The following is an 18,631-nucleotide window of genomic DNA, read 5'->3' on the forward strand; positions in this document are numbered from 1 at the left end:
GCCCAGCCCGGGCGTAGCTGCCCGCCCCGCCAGCAGGCGGCGCTGTCCGACAGCGCACAGCGCATGCGCGGGGCAGCAGCGCCTCGGTCCGCCCGGAAGCTCGCGGGTCCCCTCCGTCCGTCGCGGCCGGCCGCCATGTTCGCGGAGCTGAACGAGCTGCTGGGCGCCTGCCCGCAGCGGCCGGAGCCGGTGAGAGGGCGGGCAGGCGGGATCGGGGCCACCGTGACGGCGGGGGAGCGTTTGTGGGGCTGCTGGGAGCTGTAGTCCGGGCAGCGCGGGGCGCCGGGAGCTGCGCGGGGCATGCTGGGAGGGGCGGGGCCTCCTCGGGCGGCGGGAGCGGGACATGGCGGGAGCGGGGCCCTCCGGCTCTTCCCTTCGCCCGGCCCCGCCGCCCCTCACGGCCGTGGCTCCGCTTCCCGCCGCTACGGAGGGGCCGGGCCTTGTCCCCGCAGGCTTCGGCTCCCGGTGTGTCGGTGCGTGGTCGCTGCCTGTGGTGAACTCGCCAGCCACGCTCCTCCGGGCCCTGTGGTGCGTTCTGGAGGTTTCTCTCCCTTAGGATAACTAAGTGTAACCCATCCATATAGTTTTTGTAGTAATGAAATGGCGCTGTACCTAAATGCCCTCGCCCTGTATAAGCGGTGAAATGCTTCAGGTGAAAAGTTAATAAAATACTCCTGTGTTACACATTTGTCCATGTTTTACCTGATAGGTAGTAGCTTAGATAATAAAAGTTGGTTTGGGGTGGTAATTTATTTTGAAAGTCTGAGTTTTCCCCCCATCTCTCCTTGTGGAGTGGATGATGCAGGTAGGGAAGGGCTTTCTCCCTGGGCTGGAAGGCACCACAGGTAATTCCATGTCAGGTGGTTCCATGTCAGCCTGCCCGGAGCAGGGCAGGGCTGGGCTGCAGGAGGGAGGCCCAGCAGAGAGCTGCTGGATCCAGGTCAGACCCTCGAGCCTCGAAGCATGGCTGGTAGAGGTCATTGGCTAAGGCTCGGTGGTGGTGCTGTCGCTCTGTAAAGGGTAGGGTAATGCTGAGGCTGTGTAAACTCCCAAGTCCCTGTGGTTCCTGTGGGTTGATTGTTGGGTTTTTAATGCATGTGGAATGCTAAGTGAGGAGCCCTTGGTGGACTAGTGTTGGCAGAGCGGAGCCTGCACTCTAAGGCGGGTTTGGTGGTGGAGCTGTGGGATGAGCAGGGATGCTGTCACCCACAAACCTATTTTTGGAGACAGAGGGCTCACCTTGATGGGAATAGGAAATGCTGCAGAGCAAAGGAGATTTGGCCTCAGGATCCTGGGTTTTGACTTGGCAGCCCAGGCAGGGTCCAACCGAGGAGCTGAACCAAAGGCTCCTCTACAAAGAGTTGGCTCCTCCTCTCCCATCAGCCAGGGACTTGGACTTCCCACCGTGTGCTCCAGATTCCTCTTTGTTGAGGTGTCTGGCAGCAGGAATATGGCTGGCTACAGAACATGTGGTGTTTCCTGATGCCAGAGTTGGAAGGCTGAGTTCATGCACTATGATATGGAGTAAACTGGTGGTAAATCATGAGTATTCTTGTTTTGCAAGTCCCCCTCTGCACCACTCCATGTCACCACCGATCACTGCATGGAGCTGTGCAGTCTAGAGTTGGGCTCTCCCCCTGGGGAGACACAGCCCATGGTGTGTGCCGAGGTATCTGTGGCTGGCTGGAAACTGGTGTCCTGCTGTGCTTAAAAAGCATCAGCCCTTTGCAAATCTCTTCTTCCTGTCTCTGCTATCCCAATTTCTGCATCTCCACGGTTAGTTTGTGCCATTTTCATAGTGCTGACGACTGCCTTCACTGCTGGTAGGTGGATGAAGCTGCCGCCTGTGTGGGTGTTTCTGACATGTCACCGCTGAATGCCTGTGACACCCGCTGCTGGCCTGCCAAGGGATTTTGGCAGTTTCTAACAAGTAGCTGCAGCTTCTGCCTTGTAGCCTGCAGGTGGAAAGAGTGTGAAAGCAGAGTGTGGAGGGAGCAGGCTGGGGCAGACAGATGGAGAAGGTGCTACAAGAAGGCCTTGCCTTTGGAAGTGCTTCATTGCTAGCATCGTCTTTCTGGGCTTGAGAAGGATGCACAGAAGGGGGAAGAGAATCAGGCCACATGTCTGTGGTGGCAGATCGGGGGCTGCGGGGTCTCTGCATGCCAGCAAACGAGGTCCTGGTGGTGGGGCTGGGGCTTACTTGCTTCTCAGCAGGAGAGTTCCTCTTGCCTGGCAACATGGGGAAGCTGCCTGCCCTCAGGACCTCCAGGGCCTCACAGATTCCTGCTGGCTTTGTTGGTAGAACCACAATTCCTGTATTTGTGTCCCGTGGTCTGGTGTTGGTCAAGGCTTTGGGGCAGTTCTGTGGCCACAAGCAGGATGCTGGAGTTGCCTGGAATTGTTGCCTTCCTTCCTTCCACTAGCTGTGCTCTGGAGATGCACGGTTTGGACATTGCCACCCCTTGCTAGCTGGGCATCTAAGTGTGAGGAATGAAGAGTCTTGAGTGCTATGTAAGCAGCTGCAGTGTGACAGTGAAGTGAGGGCTGACAGGATTTAAGGGTTGATAACTGGAAGGTTTGCAAAAGCGAAGTAATGCATGCTCTGAATGATAGCATCCTGCGGTGTTCTGTGCAGTGTATATGGGAGCAAAGAAGAGAGCCTTTCGAGAGCTGGCAGGCAAGGGAGGGTACGTGGGGTGGCATTCAGCCTGCTGTTGCAGGGGGTCATTGCAGGGAAGAAGGAAGCTGAAGAGGATGGAGTCATGTGGAAGATAAACTGCTGAATGTTTAAGCTTGTGCTGTTTGCACTCAGAGACTCCTCTGAGAGACTTAGCCATGGAGGATACATCTCAGCGAGGTGCTCACCAAGGTGGTGTCTCCTGTTACTGTAATGGCCACAGAGGTATAATCCTTTTTTTTGAGTGGGAAAGAACTCTCTGGCTGAAGCAGAGCGGCATTTCTCTACCCTGGCTTCTGCTTTGCATTCCCTGCAGATGTGTTCAATATTTGCCATTCCATTAGCACCGCTTTATAACACGTTTTCAGCACTGGGGAGTTAACTCTGATAGATGGCTTGTGAATGGCCTATGGGTAGATTGCTTCTTGCTGCAAAAGGCTTTTTCTTTTCTTCTAATAGATTGGGGGGTGCGGAGCAGAGGTTAGGGGAGGCATTAATAAGTCCTTTGTGATTAAAAGCAGCCCTTCTATGATTTCTATCGATTAAAGAAACATCTTGACTAAGATTTTAATGGAAACAAATGCCTTGATGAGACTGGTACTGATAACAAGCATGCACTGATGAACGGAATTAATTTCCTGCATGATCAAAACAAGGTGTATGTACTTTGTGTGGGGAGCTGTGCTCCGGTACACATATTTTGATGATAAGCTTTTCTGCTCTGAACGTGGCATGTTTGAGGTAGGCCTGGAACAGGGGACAGGGAGGGCTGTTTGGGGCAAGAGAAGTAGCAGCTGTAGCAGGGCTGCCATTGTAAGCTCACAGATGATGCTGGCTGTAGAAGCAGGAGGATGGACTGGGAACAGAGTGCTTGGCTGTTGTACCCCTGCGATCTGTGCCACTTGGAGTAGAAAGATGACTGAATCGGAGGAGACGGGGACAAAGATGGGAAGTGGGAATTGCTCACAGCCACCCATGATGAGGGCATCCATCAGCAGGGGCATGAATACCTGTGTGCTCTGGATGTGCTGGGGCACTGGAAAGCGCAGTGCTGCTTCTCGGTGTCGTCTGCAGCAGCTGCCTGTTGCCATGTGGGGAGGTGGCTCTTGGTGGGCACAGAACATGGGAGTCCAGCCGGGTCTCAGTCTAGCGCAAGAGCTTTTAGCTGGTGGGCATGTCTTTCAGAAAGTGGTGAACTCAACATCTTCTGATGCTTCCCCGTGGGATGTGGCCAGAGGAAGTGCTAGCATCCTTTTGTAAAGGGACAGGTGGCTGGAGTGCTGCTTGTCCACTTCTTTCTCTGACTAATTCCTGCAGAGTTTCCCCTAGCCTGAGCAGACATCTTGTCTACCAAGATGGAACAGTTTGTGCCCTCATCTTTCTCTCTTAAGTTATTTTGCTGCTTCTTTTCCAGGGTAAATTCACACTGCTGGGAGACACCAGAACAGATGGCAGCTTCCTGGTGCACCACTTTCTCTCCTTCTACCTCAGAGGTATGTCAGCAGCAGAGTTCTCCAAGGCGAGGGTTTGCCTTTGCCTGCTCCTTCGAGGTTCCTTCAGGGTAAAGTGTTTCTATATGGGCAGAAGCTGGTATTGCAGAGCGTGAGGCATCCCCAGAGTAGCACAAAGCTTTGGGGTCAAGATTTATGGATTACAATCCTGACTTGTACTTGGAACTTGCTCTGTATCCTTGGGTACATCTTGTAATGTCTGTGCATCTTGTTTTGTCATTAGTGCCATGAACATTGTAAATCACATGGGCATCTGACAGTGAGGTGTTGACTGTAATTCCTTCACTAGCCAGGTTTTTTATAATGTAATTAAAAAGAACAGGAACAACTAACAAGTAGATAGCTGGTAGTCAGTAAAGAAACAAACAAAGAGCCTGGTGAGTTGCCTGATTGCTTTTCTGCTAACACTTTCACCTGTGAGTAACCTACCAGGCACTGCAGAGCAAGTGCTGGACTCATGGACTCTTCCAGCTTTCTGCTGGCAAAGCAGCTAGACGAGCAAATACGGACCTGTCAGCCTTGAAACTTAGCTCAGAGTGCCGTGCAGGTGACAGAGCTGTGTGCATCCTGCCCCCATAACTGCTGCTTCCTCAGCTATGGCTTTACTCCATTTTAAAAAAATGGTTTTACTTAATGGAAGAGAGCGAAACTGCAGGAAAGCCTGTGGAGAGCAAAGAGCAGGTGGTTGTTGTTGTTATTATTGATGTTATTGTTATTATTAAAAATATCTTAAGGGCGGTGGCAGGAGGACAGGGCCAGGCTCCTGCCAGGGGTGCCCAGCGGCAGGACAAGGGGCAGCGGGCACAGGCTGCACCACAGGCAGCTCCTGCGGAACCTGGGGACAAACTTCTTTCCCTGGAGGGTGCCGGGCGCTGGCACAGGCTGCCCGGAGAGGCTGTGGGGTCTCCTTCTCTGGAGCCATCCCAACCCGCCGGGATGTGGCTCTGTGCAGCCTGCCCTGGGAGAGCTGCTTCAGCAGGGGAGTGGGCTGGGGGGCTCCAGGGGGCGCTTCCAGCCCTGGCCAGGCTGTGATTCTGTGATTAACCAGCAGCACTGTCCTGGGAGTTTACAGCAGCAAACCTGATAGAGCTGCCCATGTGCCTGGGAAGTCTCACCATCTCTTGTGGGTAGGCAGCCCTTTGGGATTATTAATACATCAGGAGGCAGGTGTGCTTGCTGTCACCCTCACATTTCTACCCCAGGACCTGGGTGCCAGCTACTCTGTGTCTGCAGCCACCCCCATGTTGTCCAGGTACCTGCTTAGTGCTCAAAACCTTTGGGAGCTTCCGAGGAGTCAGTGGGTCAGTGAAGGCTCAGCTGGGGCTGCTGACTTGTTCCACTTAAAATCCATGTCCTGCTCTTCGACAGGGAGAAAAAATGCTGAGTTTGTTTATTCTCAAACCGTAAGGCCATGTTGTCACATGTCAGGTTTTCCAAAATCATGTTTTAGTGAGGTGTCTTTGTCAGAATTGCTTGTTCTCTGTGTTTTTCCAGTCCAGGTCACTTGCCCTATGAGAGCCAAAACAGGAATTTTTGGCACGTCAGTGGTTTCAGTAGTTCGTGTCAAGGTCGGCTGTTGGCCTCCTTGAAGTAATATCAGCAAACAGTGCCAGGAGATATCAGGGCAGGATGGCACGAGAGAAAAAGAGCCTCCTACTTGTTTTATATCATCTTTTTCTTGTTCTTTTCCTTTCTTTTTAAACTGACTAACATTTTCCCTATTGTGGAAATCCTATAGGAAGGTGAAAATTGAAAGCCCAACCATGAGCAAGTGAGGGGCTGCCTAGACCTGTCTCACTTCAAGGCATTTCCAGACATATTTGTATCCTGGCCACTGTGATTTATGTGCTTTGATGGTGGCAGCTTGCAAAATTAAAATGGTAATGTGTCTTTTTGTCTTCTCACCCAGCTGGCTGTAAGGTTTGCTTTGTGGCCCTGCTCCAGTCCTTCAGTCACTACAACATCGTAGCACAGAAGCTGGTAAGTGTCTCTGTGTAGGTTAATAATTACAGGTACAGGTAGTTTCTGTTGGGTGGAGAGGAATGAGAATGGGTATCAGGAATTGCATGTGAGCAGAAGTTTCCACATCTTGACAGGGACAGTTGGGATTGCCACTCCTGCGGTAGGGGATGGAGAGCATCCATCCCCAGGAGAAACCCCACTGGAGAAGGGATGTGGTACAGGGCAAAAAACCTGGCTACGAGGCTCTCTGCAAGGGCCTCAGGGGCTCTGCCCCAGAGAGGGCAGAGCGCTGAACAGCTGCTTGCTTTCTTTGTGCTTAGACATTCTGGAGATCAGCATTCTCCAGTGCTGGGCCAAGGCTGGTAGATGTAGTTTCATTAGTGCTCTGGGGGAAAAAACGCTGTTATGTCTGTGTCCTTAGGGCCTCTCTGTACACCTGCAGGATGCACTGGCTGTATGGCACAGGAGCTCCTGAGGCGACTTCATCCTTTGTCCTGTGGTTACCTTGTGGTTACCTGAATCGCCTGTAGATTCAGAAGGACACCTGTATGCCTCTAGGCCAAGCCATCAGTTTGAGCCGTCTGAGAAGCCACAAGCACTGAAGTACCTCCTTAGGGATTTTCTTCCCGTGGTGAGTCAGGCAAGGTTTACGTGTACCCTGAAATGAGGAAATGGAGAAACAAAGTAGGCAGGGTCATTTGCAGTGTCAGCAAATCAGTCTGAGCTCTGGCTTTAAAGCACATCTCTCAGCTTTTGTACAGTGCTCAGATGTGAAATTCTGCAGTTGGGAAGTCCAGGTGACCTTCTGGGGCCGAGGGGATGAGGGCATGCATGCATTGGTTCTCCCTTCTCTTGCAATAACGGTGTCTTCCCCACTGTAAATGTGGGTTGAGTTTTGGTGCTTGCTAAACAACTGTATTTTATTTACTACTCAGTTTTTACCTTTTCAAAAGGAGATCAGTGGTCTGAGAGCTCAGACCTGAGTAAAATAAAATGGACTGAGCAAGCAAAGCATTTCCACTTGGAGCTTTAATTCACAGGCAGATACTCAACATGTGATTCCCCTGCAGAGCAGATTCCCCACTGCTGAGCAAACCAGCCTCTGCAAGCACTGAATAGTTCTGGCCTTTGATTGCAGAGAGAGGAAATCTTAGTGGGGAACTTGCTAAGTGGGACAGAAAACGGGGCATAGCAACTGGTGTAGGTAGGAGATTCAGCTGTTAAAGGTGGGATCCTTGCCTGCTCTAAAAGCAGAATCGCGTTTGTTGGCGTGTTTCCTGATGTGGTGAAATTTCCTGATGTGCAGCTTGTGTGTATTGCTTATAATAGGTGCTGTTGTCATCTCCCTCGTGAGAGAGTCTGAGAAGGGAGAGAACATGAGGATTAGCTGGAGCACGTGTGCAATGCAAATTGAAATGATTTGCTGTCTGATGCTTCAATAAAAAGGTTACTGATGTGAAGGGAGTTGGTAAGAAGAGCAATACAATGTCCCATTGGTTTCAAGTCTAAGTCAGTCTTACATTATAACTTCACAGGTGCCTGTGTGGTCAGTTGTGAATTCTTTCTAAGCTCTGAGGATTTGGAGGTTGTAACGTCAGTTAGTTATATCTGTCCGAGTTTCCGTAAGATCTTGTCTTTGCTTTAATCCTTCTTTGCCTAAATGAACACATCTGGCTCAGTAAAGGTGGGTTTTGGCAGCATAGTTTCGCTCTAGACTTGCTTAAGAATTTGCTGCTGTACATCTCTACGGGAGACCAGTTGGGATGTCATTTACGTGTCTGCAGCAAACACTGATTTCAGGCAGTACCCTGAGCTGTGTCATGCTGCAGTGAGGTGAGCTGCGTGCTCCACCAAATCACTCCCATCACGTTCTCTTTCTCCATGGCAAGCTCAAGACCAGCTGCCTGGTTCTCTGTGTTGGCCAGGAGAGTTGCAGGGGTTAGGCTGTAGTTCCTCCAGGAATTTGGGAGAATCTGGTCTGTGTGCAGCCACCTGCGTTATGTTATCCTATCCACAGATTTGATCTCCCATGCATAATCATTCCTAGCAGGAGATTACGCACTTAAGAAAGACTGCAGTTGGAAGAGCTTCATAACTTAGTGATGCTCCTCTTTCTGCGGGGAATGGGGTGGTCTCAGGCCTGGGAGGAAGGGTCCTGGAGCCAGAGTTGTATTATGCAGTCTTTACAGTAATGTTTTGTGGATCTGGTCCTTGTAGCACTTGATATATGGTGATATACTAAATATTTATACATAATTGAAGTAATGCTTGCCTTATGTGCTGCTTCCCCACAGCTCTGCCAGGTCTTACCAGTCCAGAACCAGTTCCTTAGGTGTTAGCTAAATGCAGTGATGGATTTTTACTTGTAGGAAAAAGCTTCCCTGGATTTTTGTGCTGTGTTGGCTCTGCAATACTGGCTTCATGCTTTTCCTTTTCTGCAAATCCCACTCTTTTCATGAGGATCTGCACTTAATTTTAAGGGACAGTTAATGTTATTTGTCGTGACCTTGTAGAGAACATGGGGGCTGCAGCAAGACTAATGGCACCAGGGCAGCTTACCAGATTGATGTTCCCACCCTCTTTTGTTTTAAAGGAAAAACATATTTGTCCCCATTTGGTCTCCCTCTTGCCTGCTCCCCTGTCCCCTGCCACAGTGCTGAGCTCACAGACCAGAGGACGTTGCCTGGTCACCTCTGTGTTCCCCTGCAGGTAGTCGGACTTGAGAAGAGACCTTGGCCGGTTGCCTGATCACAGATTGTTGTACTTTGTACCACAGCTGCGTTCGCTGTTTGAGCTAATGACCGCTGCCTCGCATGCTCCATTACTAGTTCTCTCCCACAAATATTTTGCTTTCTCTTATGAAACGGCCAGCAGCAAGTGGTGGTTCTGGTTCGAAGGGACATCACTGCTGGCAGGCTGGTGGGCCGCCACGCTGCCTGGCTGGCAGCATCCCAGATGGACAAGAACAATTGTGCTCCATTGCAGAGCTTGCAGCTCCTGTCATGCTGAGCTGCTGTTTCAGAAGCATTTCTGGGCTTGATCGATAAATGACAGATTGCCAGAGATAATGTCTATGTGCTCTCAGCAACAATGGAGTGTGGTAGTGTGAGATAATGAAAGCTTTCAGTGCTGGTAATGCATGCTGTTTGGGTGCTCTGCAACACCATGGCTCTGCAGCAGGGACGTGTGTAGTGTCTATGGCAGTCAGGAAGGTGCCATTGGTCATTTTGAGCACTTTTTCCACTGTCTCCGAGCTGTCCTGATGCGTCCTGAGGTTACATCAGGTGGGCTGCTAGCTGGGAGAGAAGCAGAGGTTTGTTGTGGTCGATAACTGCGGTGGGGTGTGTCCAGGTCTCCATCCAATGCTGTCTCTCTGGGGGACCTAATTCCCCAGTTGGAAAATGAGACTGGACTTGCTAAGTCCATCCAGGAACATCATGGCACCAAGGGGGATTGAATTCCTTGTCTGACCTACAAGCACATTACCCTGGCTGCCTTCCTGTCATGCTGTGGCCCTTCTCTCTGTCATCCAGGGAGGCCCTGGTGTAAGAGCACTAAGCTGCTGGGTATTTTAAAGAGGGGACACTGTTTTCTTGCTGATACGAAGTGTAAAGAGTTTGTGTGTGCAGGAAGAAGTGGCTGAAGCAAAGTTAAAATCAGTTCCTGAATTATTGGCATCAATAGTGAATTTAGCCACGACTGCAGCAAAGTGTTTCAGCAAGTGCCGAGTCCTGTGGCCTCCAGAAATCCACAAGGGGATGAGGTCTGTGAGACTGCTTTGCAACCAGCCCTGCTGTATGGCATGTCAGGTATTTGCCAGCTGTTCCCCGCTCCTGGCCTGCCACATAAAGGTTCTTCTGTCCTTGGCTAGAAATTTTTCCGTCTTGCAATTGCCCAAGAGGCTTCCCTTAGCTCTCTGTTCCTGCCCTGCTTTCTGGCATGGTTTTAGTGAGCAAATATCACCTGCAAAAGCCAAATCCCTCTGCCTGCAGCCCACATCAGCCTCTGCTGGGCTCGGGGCTGGTGGGAAGTATGCAGGGAGAGCAAAGGGCCCTGCACTCTGTAAGAGTCATTCATGGGAATTACTGCTCCTGGCTTGCCTGGGAGAAGGGGAAAAGGGAGGAGGCAATGTGGGTTAGATGAGGCAAGAGTGTGCTGCAACACTTGCTGGTTGATGCTGTTCATTGAGAAGGTGCTTGAAGACAAAAGGGATATGTCTGAAATCGTGGGCTGGTGCCTTGCCTGAGGCTCTCCTTCCCGGAGTTTGCATGGCAGGTGGGACCAATTTCCTCCCAGAAGCATGTGTGGAAGACCAGGAAAAAGAAGGGCAAGCTCAGAGCTGATTTAAAAACTGGATCTGAGGTGGGCACATCAGACAGCCTTCGCCCTAGCATAGCCTCTGCTAGTCCAGGATGCTTTGTCAGAATATCCCGTGGCCATGATGGAAGATGTTGCCTCCGATCCGTTGTTTTCTAATTGCCGTAGACAGCGTTTTCTGGCAGCAGCCCTGATGAATGGATCTCTCCCCCTCGCATTTCAGCGGGGAAGGAAAGCAGTGGAAATCTGTCTTTCCTCTCATTAGCACTGAACGTGTGGCAACTGATAAGCCTTGCAGGAGCTCAGGGTTAATCTTCCTGGAAAGGACCTCGTCCTTATCTACCCAGACCTTCTCTCTGGAGGTCCTCATGTGGAAATGCTATGCTCACAAAGCAGCTGGGCCCAGCCCCTTGTAGGGATTGTCTCATTGATCAAATGCTTAAGATGTGGCTGTACAATTGTTATTTTTTTTAAATAAAAAAAGGGAAGGGGGTTTAAAACATTCTCATGTCAGGATAACAGGAACGTCAAGCAGGTGAAACAGAGGGTAGAAAGCAGGAGACAGAAGGGGACACATCACTTTGCTGCAATTCTCTCTCGTGTGTGAGCAGAGAGAGCATGGTGGCTCTCAGGGGTGTCGTGAGGACTGGGAAATGCTTGGAAAACCTCCAGAGTCTTTTCAAAGGAAGGTGTTGGGACAGTGCCAAGCGCAGTGCTCTGCTCAGCACTCGAGGTCCTGGAGGAAGAGCTACTAACAAGCCTTTCCCTTGCTGGGCCACGCAGACTCTGTGCTCAACTGTCTTGCAGCTCCTAGCATGATTGCTTAGGAAATAAGCAAAAATCTGTGTATTCTGTGATGCTTAAAAAGTTCCTGGTCAAAAGCACCAGCACTGCCAGTGTGTGCCTCTTCCAGCGTTCAGGCAGAAGCCAGTCCTGGGTTAAGGTAAAGGGCTCCTGCTTCTGCCCTAGGGCTCACCTCTGTTCCTGACCAGTCCTGCTCAGCCACCTACTTCTGAGGGCTCTCACAATCTTGCAGCATCCCAAAGGGATGTTTTCTCTCAGGGAATATGGGAACTGCTTTCTCAGGATCCTTGTTTCTGGTTCCCTGCCTCTGGCTCACCAGTTCTGCCTGTCAAGTAATACTGCATTGAGCTGAATCTTCCTGAACCCTTTGTAAACCCGTCTATCTTGCCATCTTGTCCACCTACCTGCTGCGTTGCACAACAGCCCTTTTTCCAGGCTGCTGAGACGCTGCAAATCTTGGCATTAATGCTCCTTGGTTCCATTTTAAGAAATCACAGTCCTGTTGTGAAATGTGGGTAGCAACCTACAATGGAAAGCCAAGCAAATTTCCTGCTGGAAAATGCACAGTTTGGGTGAGGTTTGAAGATAATGTGCATGAGATATCTTTGTACAATCACGTCAGTAACAGGTAATAAATTTTCTCCTTGAAAGGTAAACTGATGCAGTTACCAGTTAAGCTGAGGAGCTATAGAATGGTTGGCAAAAGTAGCCCTTGCTGATGAAATAAAGGAGGATGAGACAAGAGTTCATGAACTAGATCTGCAGCTGGGGTCTTCTGCATCTCTGCTGCAACTCTGCCAGGGCTTTCTCCGTTGGAGCTGGACGTGCCCAGTGTGTGGCTCTCGAGGTCAGCCTCATCATCAACCGGGGCTGAGAGCAGGAAATCTCAGCTTGAGTTTGAGCATCCCCAGGCAGCTTGTCATGGTCCCTTCTTCTGCGAAGGGAGTCAGGGCTGAGGCTGCTTGCACAATCCCAGGTGTTGTGCAAGCGTTGGGGTGCCCAGCCCATGGTGTTCTCCAGATCCGGGCCATGCCTCGCTCAGGTGTGTGGGTTGTGCCAGTCATTATTCCCACAACAGTGATTCAGAGATAGTGGAAACCAAAGGCTTTTGCCACCCAAGAAGAGAAGGCGAAGAAATTGCTCACAGTAGCATTTCTTGGGGCAGTCTGGAGAAGCCTTTACCCACCCTCTCCCATCCTCTGGAATTTTTTCTCCCATACAATGAGACTGTCTTCCCAGGAGCAATTCCAGGATGTTCAAGTACCCAAATCATGGTGTTCATTTTCTTATCTCCTGGCAAAATACAGGAGAGCAAATGTGTCCAACACTGTGTGTAACTGAACTGCCTGTTTCATCCCCCTGTGGAGGACTCACTGAAGCATTGACTTTTACTAGCACATTTAGAGACAACTTGATAAAAATCAGCTGTCGATCTGCTTGGTTCTGTTTGCACCATTCCTCCTAAGCTGTTCACTCTGCAACATAATGTTTTCTTCTCTTGAGGGAGTCAGTCTGACAGCTGCCAAAGAACGGGGGCAACTTGTCTTCTTGGAAGGCCTCAAGTCCTGCCTTGACCTCTTGTTTGGAGAGGAGGAGCAGTCAGGAGAGCCCAGTCCTCTTCAGTTTATAAGGTAAACCTGACCAGTTGGTGGTTCTTCTGGGGCTCAGCAGGGCCCCCAGCACAGAGCATTTCCCTCCTTGTGTCTCCTGCCACCGCAACCAACACTGAGAGTGTCAGCAAGGTCCATGGCTGAGACCCTGTCTCCCTTTGGGCTTCCCTCCAAGGCCCAAGGACTCAGTAGCTGGACACCTGAGTGAAGGGAAATGCCAGTGACACACACATTGCTGTGCTTGTCCTACCCTGTCTCTCCCTGCTGCTCAAAGAGGGATTCTGTTCCCCTTCTCAAGCATTTTAGGGCAAATTCTGCCCCTGCCCTCATGGCCAAGTGTGTCATAGGTCTAGAGAAAATTCATTTCAGCACTAAACAGTTTTTGTCCAATACAACTCCATCCCAGCAATTTTATTCCTTTATTATTATTATTATGAGTTTTATTCTCATCCAAGAGAACAGCGCTGCTTTAACTGTGCTGGCTTTTGTTTTTATTCTCACTTCACTTTCTCCATGTCTGATGATGATAGAAAAAATTACACTGAGGGCTGTTAAATTGGCAGATACTGCCACTGTGTAACCACTGCCAAGTACTTGCTCAGTTCCTGTATGCTTCTGGCTCTCTGTTGTTTCAGAGTCCTGCTGGGGCAGGTGGGCCTTTGGTGAGACCTAGGGCAGGTGCTGAAACCCCGCAGACCCCTGTGCTGTGGGACCGTGCCCCCCTTTGGGTCCATGTGAGCAGGCATTGCTGGAGTGCAGTAGCATCAGGCACTGGACAAGCTGGAGAAGTGAGTCCATGGGAACCTCATGAAGTTCAACAAGGCCAAATGCAAGGTCCTGCGCCTGGGTTGAGTCAACCCTCAGTATCAACACAGGCTGGGCAGTGAAGTGATTGAGAGCAGCCACGTGCGCTCGCAGCCCAGAAAGCCCCCCGTGCCCTGGGCTGCATCCCCAGCAGCGTGGCCGGCGGGGCAAGGGAGGGGGCTCTGCCCCTCTGCCCCGCTCTGCTGAGACCCCCCTGCAGCGCCGCCTCCAGCTCCGGGGCCCCCAGCATAAGGAGGGCACGGACCTGTTGGAGCGGGGCCAGAGGAGGCCACGGAGATGGCCAGAGGGCTGGAGCCCCTCTGCTGTGCAGCCGGGCTGGGAGCGCTGGGGCTGTTCAGCCCGGAGAAGGGAAGGCTCCTGGAGAGCCTGGAGCACCTTCCAGCACCCAAAGGGGCCGGCGAGGAAGCTGGGGAGGGGCTTTTCCCAAGGGCCTGCAGCGCCAGGACAAGGGGGAACGGCTTTGCGCTGAGAGAGGGCAGATGGAGATCAGAGCTGAGGGAGAAATCCTTCCCTGTGAGGGCGGCGAGGCGCCGGCACGGGCTGCCCAGAGCAGCTGTGGGTGCCCCAGCCCTGGCAGTGCCCAAGGCCAGGCTGGACGGGGCAGGAGGGTTTCACCACACACAGATGAGTAAAGGAGCAGTGACCGTAGGGAAATGTAGGACCTGGTGATTGTTACAGCAGGGAGGGTGCAGGCTGCATTCCCTGCGTTGGGTCAGTGGGTGACGAGGGGGGCACACAATGCATGCATGGGCCAAGCCGGCTGAGACCTCCTTCTTTTCCAGTGAGAGTGCTTCTGACCTCAAAGCCTTGTTTGACTTCGTCCACGTGTCCCTGACCCCTGCTGGCAGCGATTCCTGGAAGGGCCCCGTCCTGCTGGTGGACGACCTCAGTGTCCTGCTCAGCCTAGGTGCCAGGCCGGTGGCGGTGCTGGACTTCATCCACTACTGCAGAGTCACCGTCTGCTCCCAGCTGAAGGTACTGCTCCTTCTGCATGCAGCCTCCTGTACAGAAAAGCCTCTGGAGCAAAGCCTGGCTTTTCTTTTTCCACCTGTGCATGATGAGGTTTTTGGAAGGTTTTAGGTGCCCAAGAAATTCAAATCATTGCTGTAGGGCTACTCTCAGGGAGTTGTGCTAGTCCCTGGAGTACCTGTGTAGGGTCCTCTGCAACTGGTTTCCCAGGAGGTGCTGTGCAGAGAAGGGCTTTCTCTGTCCCTGAAGTGTGAGCAGGGATTCGAGGTATAAAAGAGTGTTTCTTAGAGCTCCTGTCTCTCCAGAGATCTCTCCTCACACTACATTTGTGTGCATGTGGGAGGGCAGGGAAGGAAGCAGGTTACGAAGGCAGTGAGGGGCTGGTGAATCTCACAGGGGACAGAAATGAAGGTCCACTTGGAGGGCACGTACGTCTCTGCTTCCACCGATCTTCAGCATCGCTCTGTGTTGCACTGACTGGTTTCTAAGGGCATATGACAACGCAGCACTTCTGTGAAGATCTCCCCAGTGATGTGCTAACTTCTGAGAGCATCACAGCCAAAAACGGTTACAGTTACATCTGTGCTTTGCTATTTACATTGCAGCGTCCCCCACCCTGGCCACTTCTCTCTCTGCTTGAGTGAGAAAGATGGTGTCGGGTTTTGTTATCCTGAACTTCATATGGTGCCAAGGTGTTTGTGCTGTAAATGCTGACAAGGAATGTTCTGCTTGCTGAGAATATTTACTTCCAAAACGGCTAAAAAATATGATAAATCATGCTAACAGACTTCTATTTCTGTCTAAGATGTTCTGAAGATTTAAAGTACATTTTAATTGACTGGGAATTTCATGTTATTTTAAGTCCTTGGTGACCTGCATGGGCTGAAGCAGAGACTCTTGGGATATATTTTTAATAGAGTTGGTGTTGTGTTGGGAAGCTCTTTGCTTCTTGTGAGAGCTGTGAAGGTTCCAGCATTACAGCTCTGGCTGCGTCCATTTGGCCATGTCTTTATTTAGCTGCTCTGAATTCATTCAGAGTTGCCATTTGCGTGGCCTGACAGACTGGTTTAACTAGACGGCTGCCTCGTAACAAAGGCTTGATTTATTTTTAGGCTGCACATTACATATATGTGTGTGTATGTGTATATGTATACACAATCTGTATACAGCAAGCTGTTTCAGAGTTTTATATATGTATCTGCTGTTTATTTTCCCAGTGGATTTTAGCTCAGAACCAGCTGCTGTGCTGGGGGATGTCTAAGTAGCTTAGTTAGCAACGGGAGCTTGCACAAATGCCCTGCTATCTCCCCTTCCTTACGCTGAGCGGATTAGGAGTCAGCCAGGGGCTCATCGTTGCCTGGTGCTCTCGTTCCAGGGGAACATTGTGGCGCTGGTTCACAGCAACGAGGATTCAGAAGATGAGGAAAATGAACTGGTTGTGAACTCCCTGTGCCATCACAGTGACCTGATACTGTGGGTAGAGGGGCTGGTGACTGGCTTCTGCAAGGATGTTCATGGGCAGGTAACGCACAGGAGAGTATGGAGAGGTTGCACATGGTATTGTCACATACAGCACTGCCTGCAGGCACGAGGGTGGGCAAGACATGCTCCCTGGGGTGGCCCAGGGCTAGCCTGGTCTGCAGCATGGTTAAGGACTAACAAGCAGCCTTGCTGCAGTCACCAGGATCTGCTGGAGCACCTGGGCTCTTACGGCTGTGACTCTGCTTCTGCGGAGATGTTCAGGGGCCATCCTGCCACCTGGGACTCCCCCATCTCTGGAATCTGGAAAGAGTTTATACAGCAGCTGCAGCACAGGCTGTCTCCTGCTCCAAGGTGATGGCAAAGAAAAATACCTATTTCGTAGGAAGCTTCCCCAAACTGCCTTTGTCAGTGGATCTCAGCCTGGCCCATAGTGATCTCTTCTGGGCTGGGAGAGCAGCTGAATCCCTGGGGCTTGGCTCCTGCCTGGTCTTTTGTCAGCGGCTGCCACCAAAGGGACTGGTTACAGGCAGCTGTGTGATTTTTTTTTTTTTTTTTAATCAGTGATCCCCCTTCCCTGCAGGCGAGCAAGAGGCATGGGCATGAGGGTGCTGTGACTGGGGTAGCCAAAGGGATGATACTCCTGTTCCTTTCCCTTTGCAGATTAAAATAATTAAGAGAGTGTCCCTGGAGCTGACGGCAGAGCAGGATCTCGTCCAGATCTACCAGTATAAGATTCAGGACAAGAATGTCACCTTTTTTGCTAGAGGGCTGTCAGCTGCAGTCCTGTGATGCTGTGATACCGCACACCGCTGTGAGAGCAATGCAGAGCATGGCTGGGGAGCCTGGTACCTCTAGACTTTGATATGCCACCAAACCAGCCCGGCTGCTTCACCAGTGCCTTCCAGGAGCAGTGCAGCAAACTGACCCAGGAGGGAAGCTTAAACCCTTGTTGAACTGCATGCCAACGAGGGGATTAGCCTGCTGAGAGCTTGCTGCATCCCTTTTGTCCTCCCACCCTGTTCCCAACGTATGCAGGCCAAGAAACGGAGCAAAAACTTGCAAGAATGGCCCTTAAAGCGTGTAAATACAGGCAGGGGGGATGCCTTGCGGGCTAGGCGTGCCTCACCTTTTCCCAGTGTGTTAGGGCACCGCAGTGCCAGGCATTGCTGCGTGGAGGCATCACCCCACCCTCCCACTGGTGTTTAACGAGATGACACAGCACGGGTGGAGGCAGGGATGATCCAGGAGTGTGTTGCAATTCTTACATTTCTCCCAGCTCTAGTATGGGAGAGATTTGCTCAACTCCCATCTTCCACACCATTAAAAAATCTATAGCTACACATAGACCTTGCTGCAGTAAGACCTAGAGGCTGCCTTGCTTGGCCGATTCCTAGTTTTGTTACTCTCCCTCTCTTCACATGAAACCCCAGTGCCCGGGTGTGTTTAATGTGTGGCTTCCCAAGGTCATCCTTGGCTTTGGGTGACGGACAGACACTGGCACATGAGCTTCTGTTTCAGCCGCTGCTTCCCAATTGTGAATCCATTACCAGCAGTTATATGACCTGCCTGTATTGAAGCATTATTGGGGGCTAATAATCACTAATTTTAATTAGATAAAGGTGCAGTCATTAAGTAACTGTGGATCTCTGTATGGGAAGTGCTCCCCACAGGCTCCTTGACAGGGCAGGGAAATGGGCATCTCCCAAGTCTGGGTGAGGAGGTGGCTTTGGGTCCCCCTAACCTTCCCCACGAATGCCAGGGCAGTTCTGGGAGCAGAGCTCAGACCTGGAGGTCTCCTGGTAGAAGCTCCAGTGGGACATAAATAACACCCTGCGTGCTTGTGAGACAAGAGCGACCTGCTAGGTCCTTCGCAGCTCCAGAGCTGGGGTAGCAGCTCTGGCAGTGGGACGTGTTCCTGCTTTTCCCACACAGAAATGCTGTGGGGCTCAGTGACCCAGGCTTGGGAATGGTCCCCTTTGGCTTGAGTTCAGGGAGCCTGGCACGTGTGGAGGCTGCGGCTGCTTATCAATAGCAGTCCTGGGAGGCTGGGCAGGCTCTGGGGATTGTGGCGAGCACCAAAGAACTCGGGGTGGGGAATGAGGCCCCACGTGTGCTGTAGCATCACTCAACCTTGCTATATCACAACGTAACCTGTGGGCCTCCATGCTGCCGACAGCACCTAGTCGTGTCTCCAGCCCAGCAACCTCCCACCTTCCGGGCTCAGGTGGTGCCTCCTGGGCCTGACCCAAGCCCCAGAGCATCGCGGGACCAAATTATCCTTGGTGGGTGAGCCCCGAGCTGCCTGTGTGCGTGGCCCAGGCCAGCAGCTGGATCCCCGGTGTGGTGTGCCAGTGGTGCTTGGGGTCCCCAGCCTGGCAGCTGTGGCGCTGGGAAGCAGCTGGGTCCAGAGCTTACTGTGCCCAAGCCCCTGTCCAACCTCCATGTGGAGGCAGAGCTGGGGACTCCACTGTAGC

The 18,631-nt window shown here is 51.6% G+C and overlaps 1 protein-coding gene across 1 annotated transcript; it reads left to right on the top strand.

Annotated features, from left to right (window-relative positions):
• Positions 1-45: 45 nt before the first annotated feature.
• Positions 46-17,793, top strand: ELP6 (elongator acetyltransferase complex subunit 6). Its single transcript, XM_080385793.1, has 7 exons — positions 46-189; positions 4,092-4,170; positions 6,098-6,168; positions 12,775-12,902; positions 14,489-14,681; positions 16,051-16,197; positions 16,818-17,793. The coding sequence occupies exons 1-7, from the start codon at positions 64-66 to the stop codon at positions 16,944-16,946; spliced, it is 873 nt and encodes a 290-aa protein (XP_080241919.1). The 5' UTR covers positions 46-63; the 3' UTR covers positions 16,947-17,793.
• The last annotated feature ends 838 nt before the right edge of the window (positions 17,794-18,631 follow it).

Source organism: Falco punctatus (assembly GCF_963210335.1).
Source record: "Falco punctatus genome assembly, chromosome: 4".
Classification (NCBI taxonomy): Eukaryota; Metazoa; Chordata; class Aves; order Falconiformes; family Falconidae; genus Falco; species Falco punctatus.

Excerpts from the sequence above, each read along its gene's own strand:
- ELP6 (XM_080385793.1), top strand. The coding sequence starts at position 64 with ATGCGCGGGGCAGCAGCGCCTCGGTCCGCCCGGAAGCTCGCGGGTCCC. Across the intron at positions 190-4,091 it reads GCCCGCAGCGGCCGGAGCCG|GGTAAATTCACACTGCTGGG; the intron begins GTGAGAGGGCGG and ends CTTCTTTTCCAG. Across the intron at positions 16,198-16,817 it reads GCAAGGATGTTCATGGGCAG|ATTAAAATAATTAAGAGAGT; the intron begins GTAACGCACAGG and ends TTCCCTTTGCAG.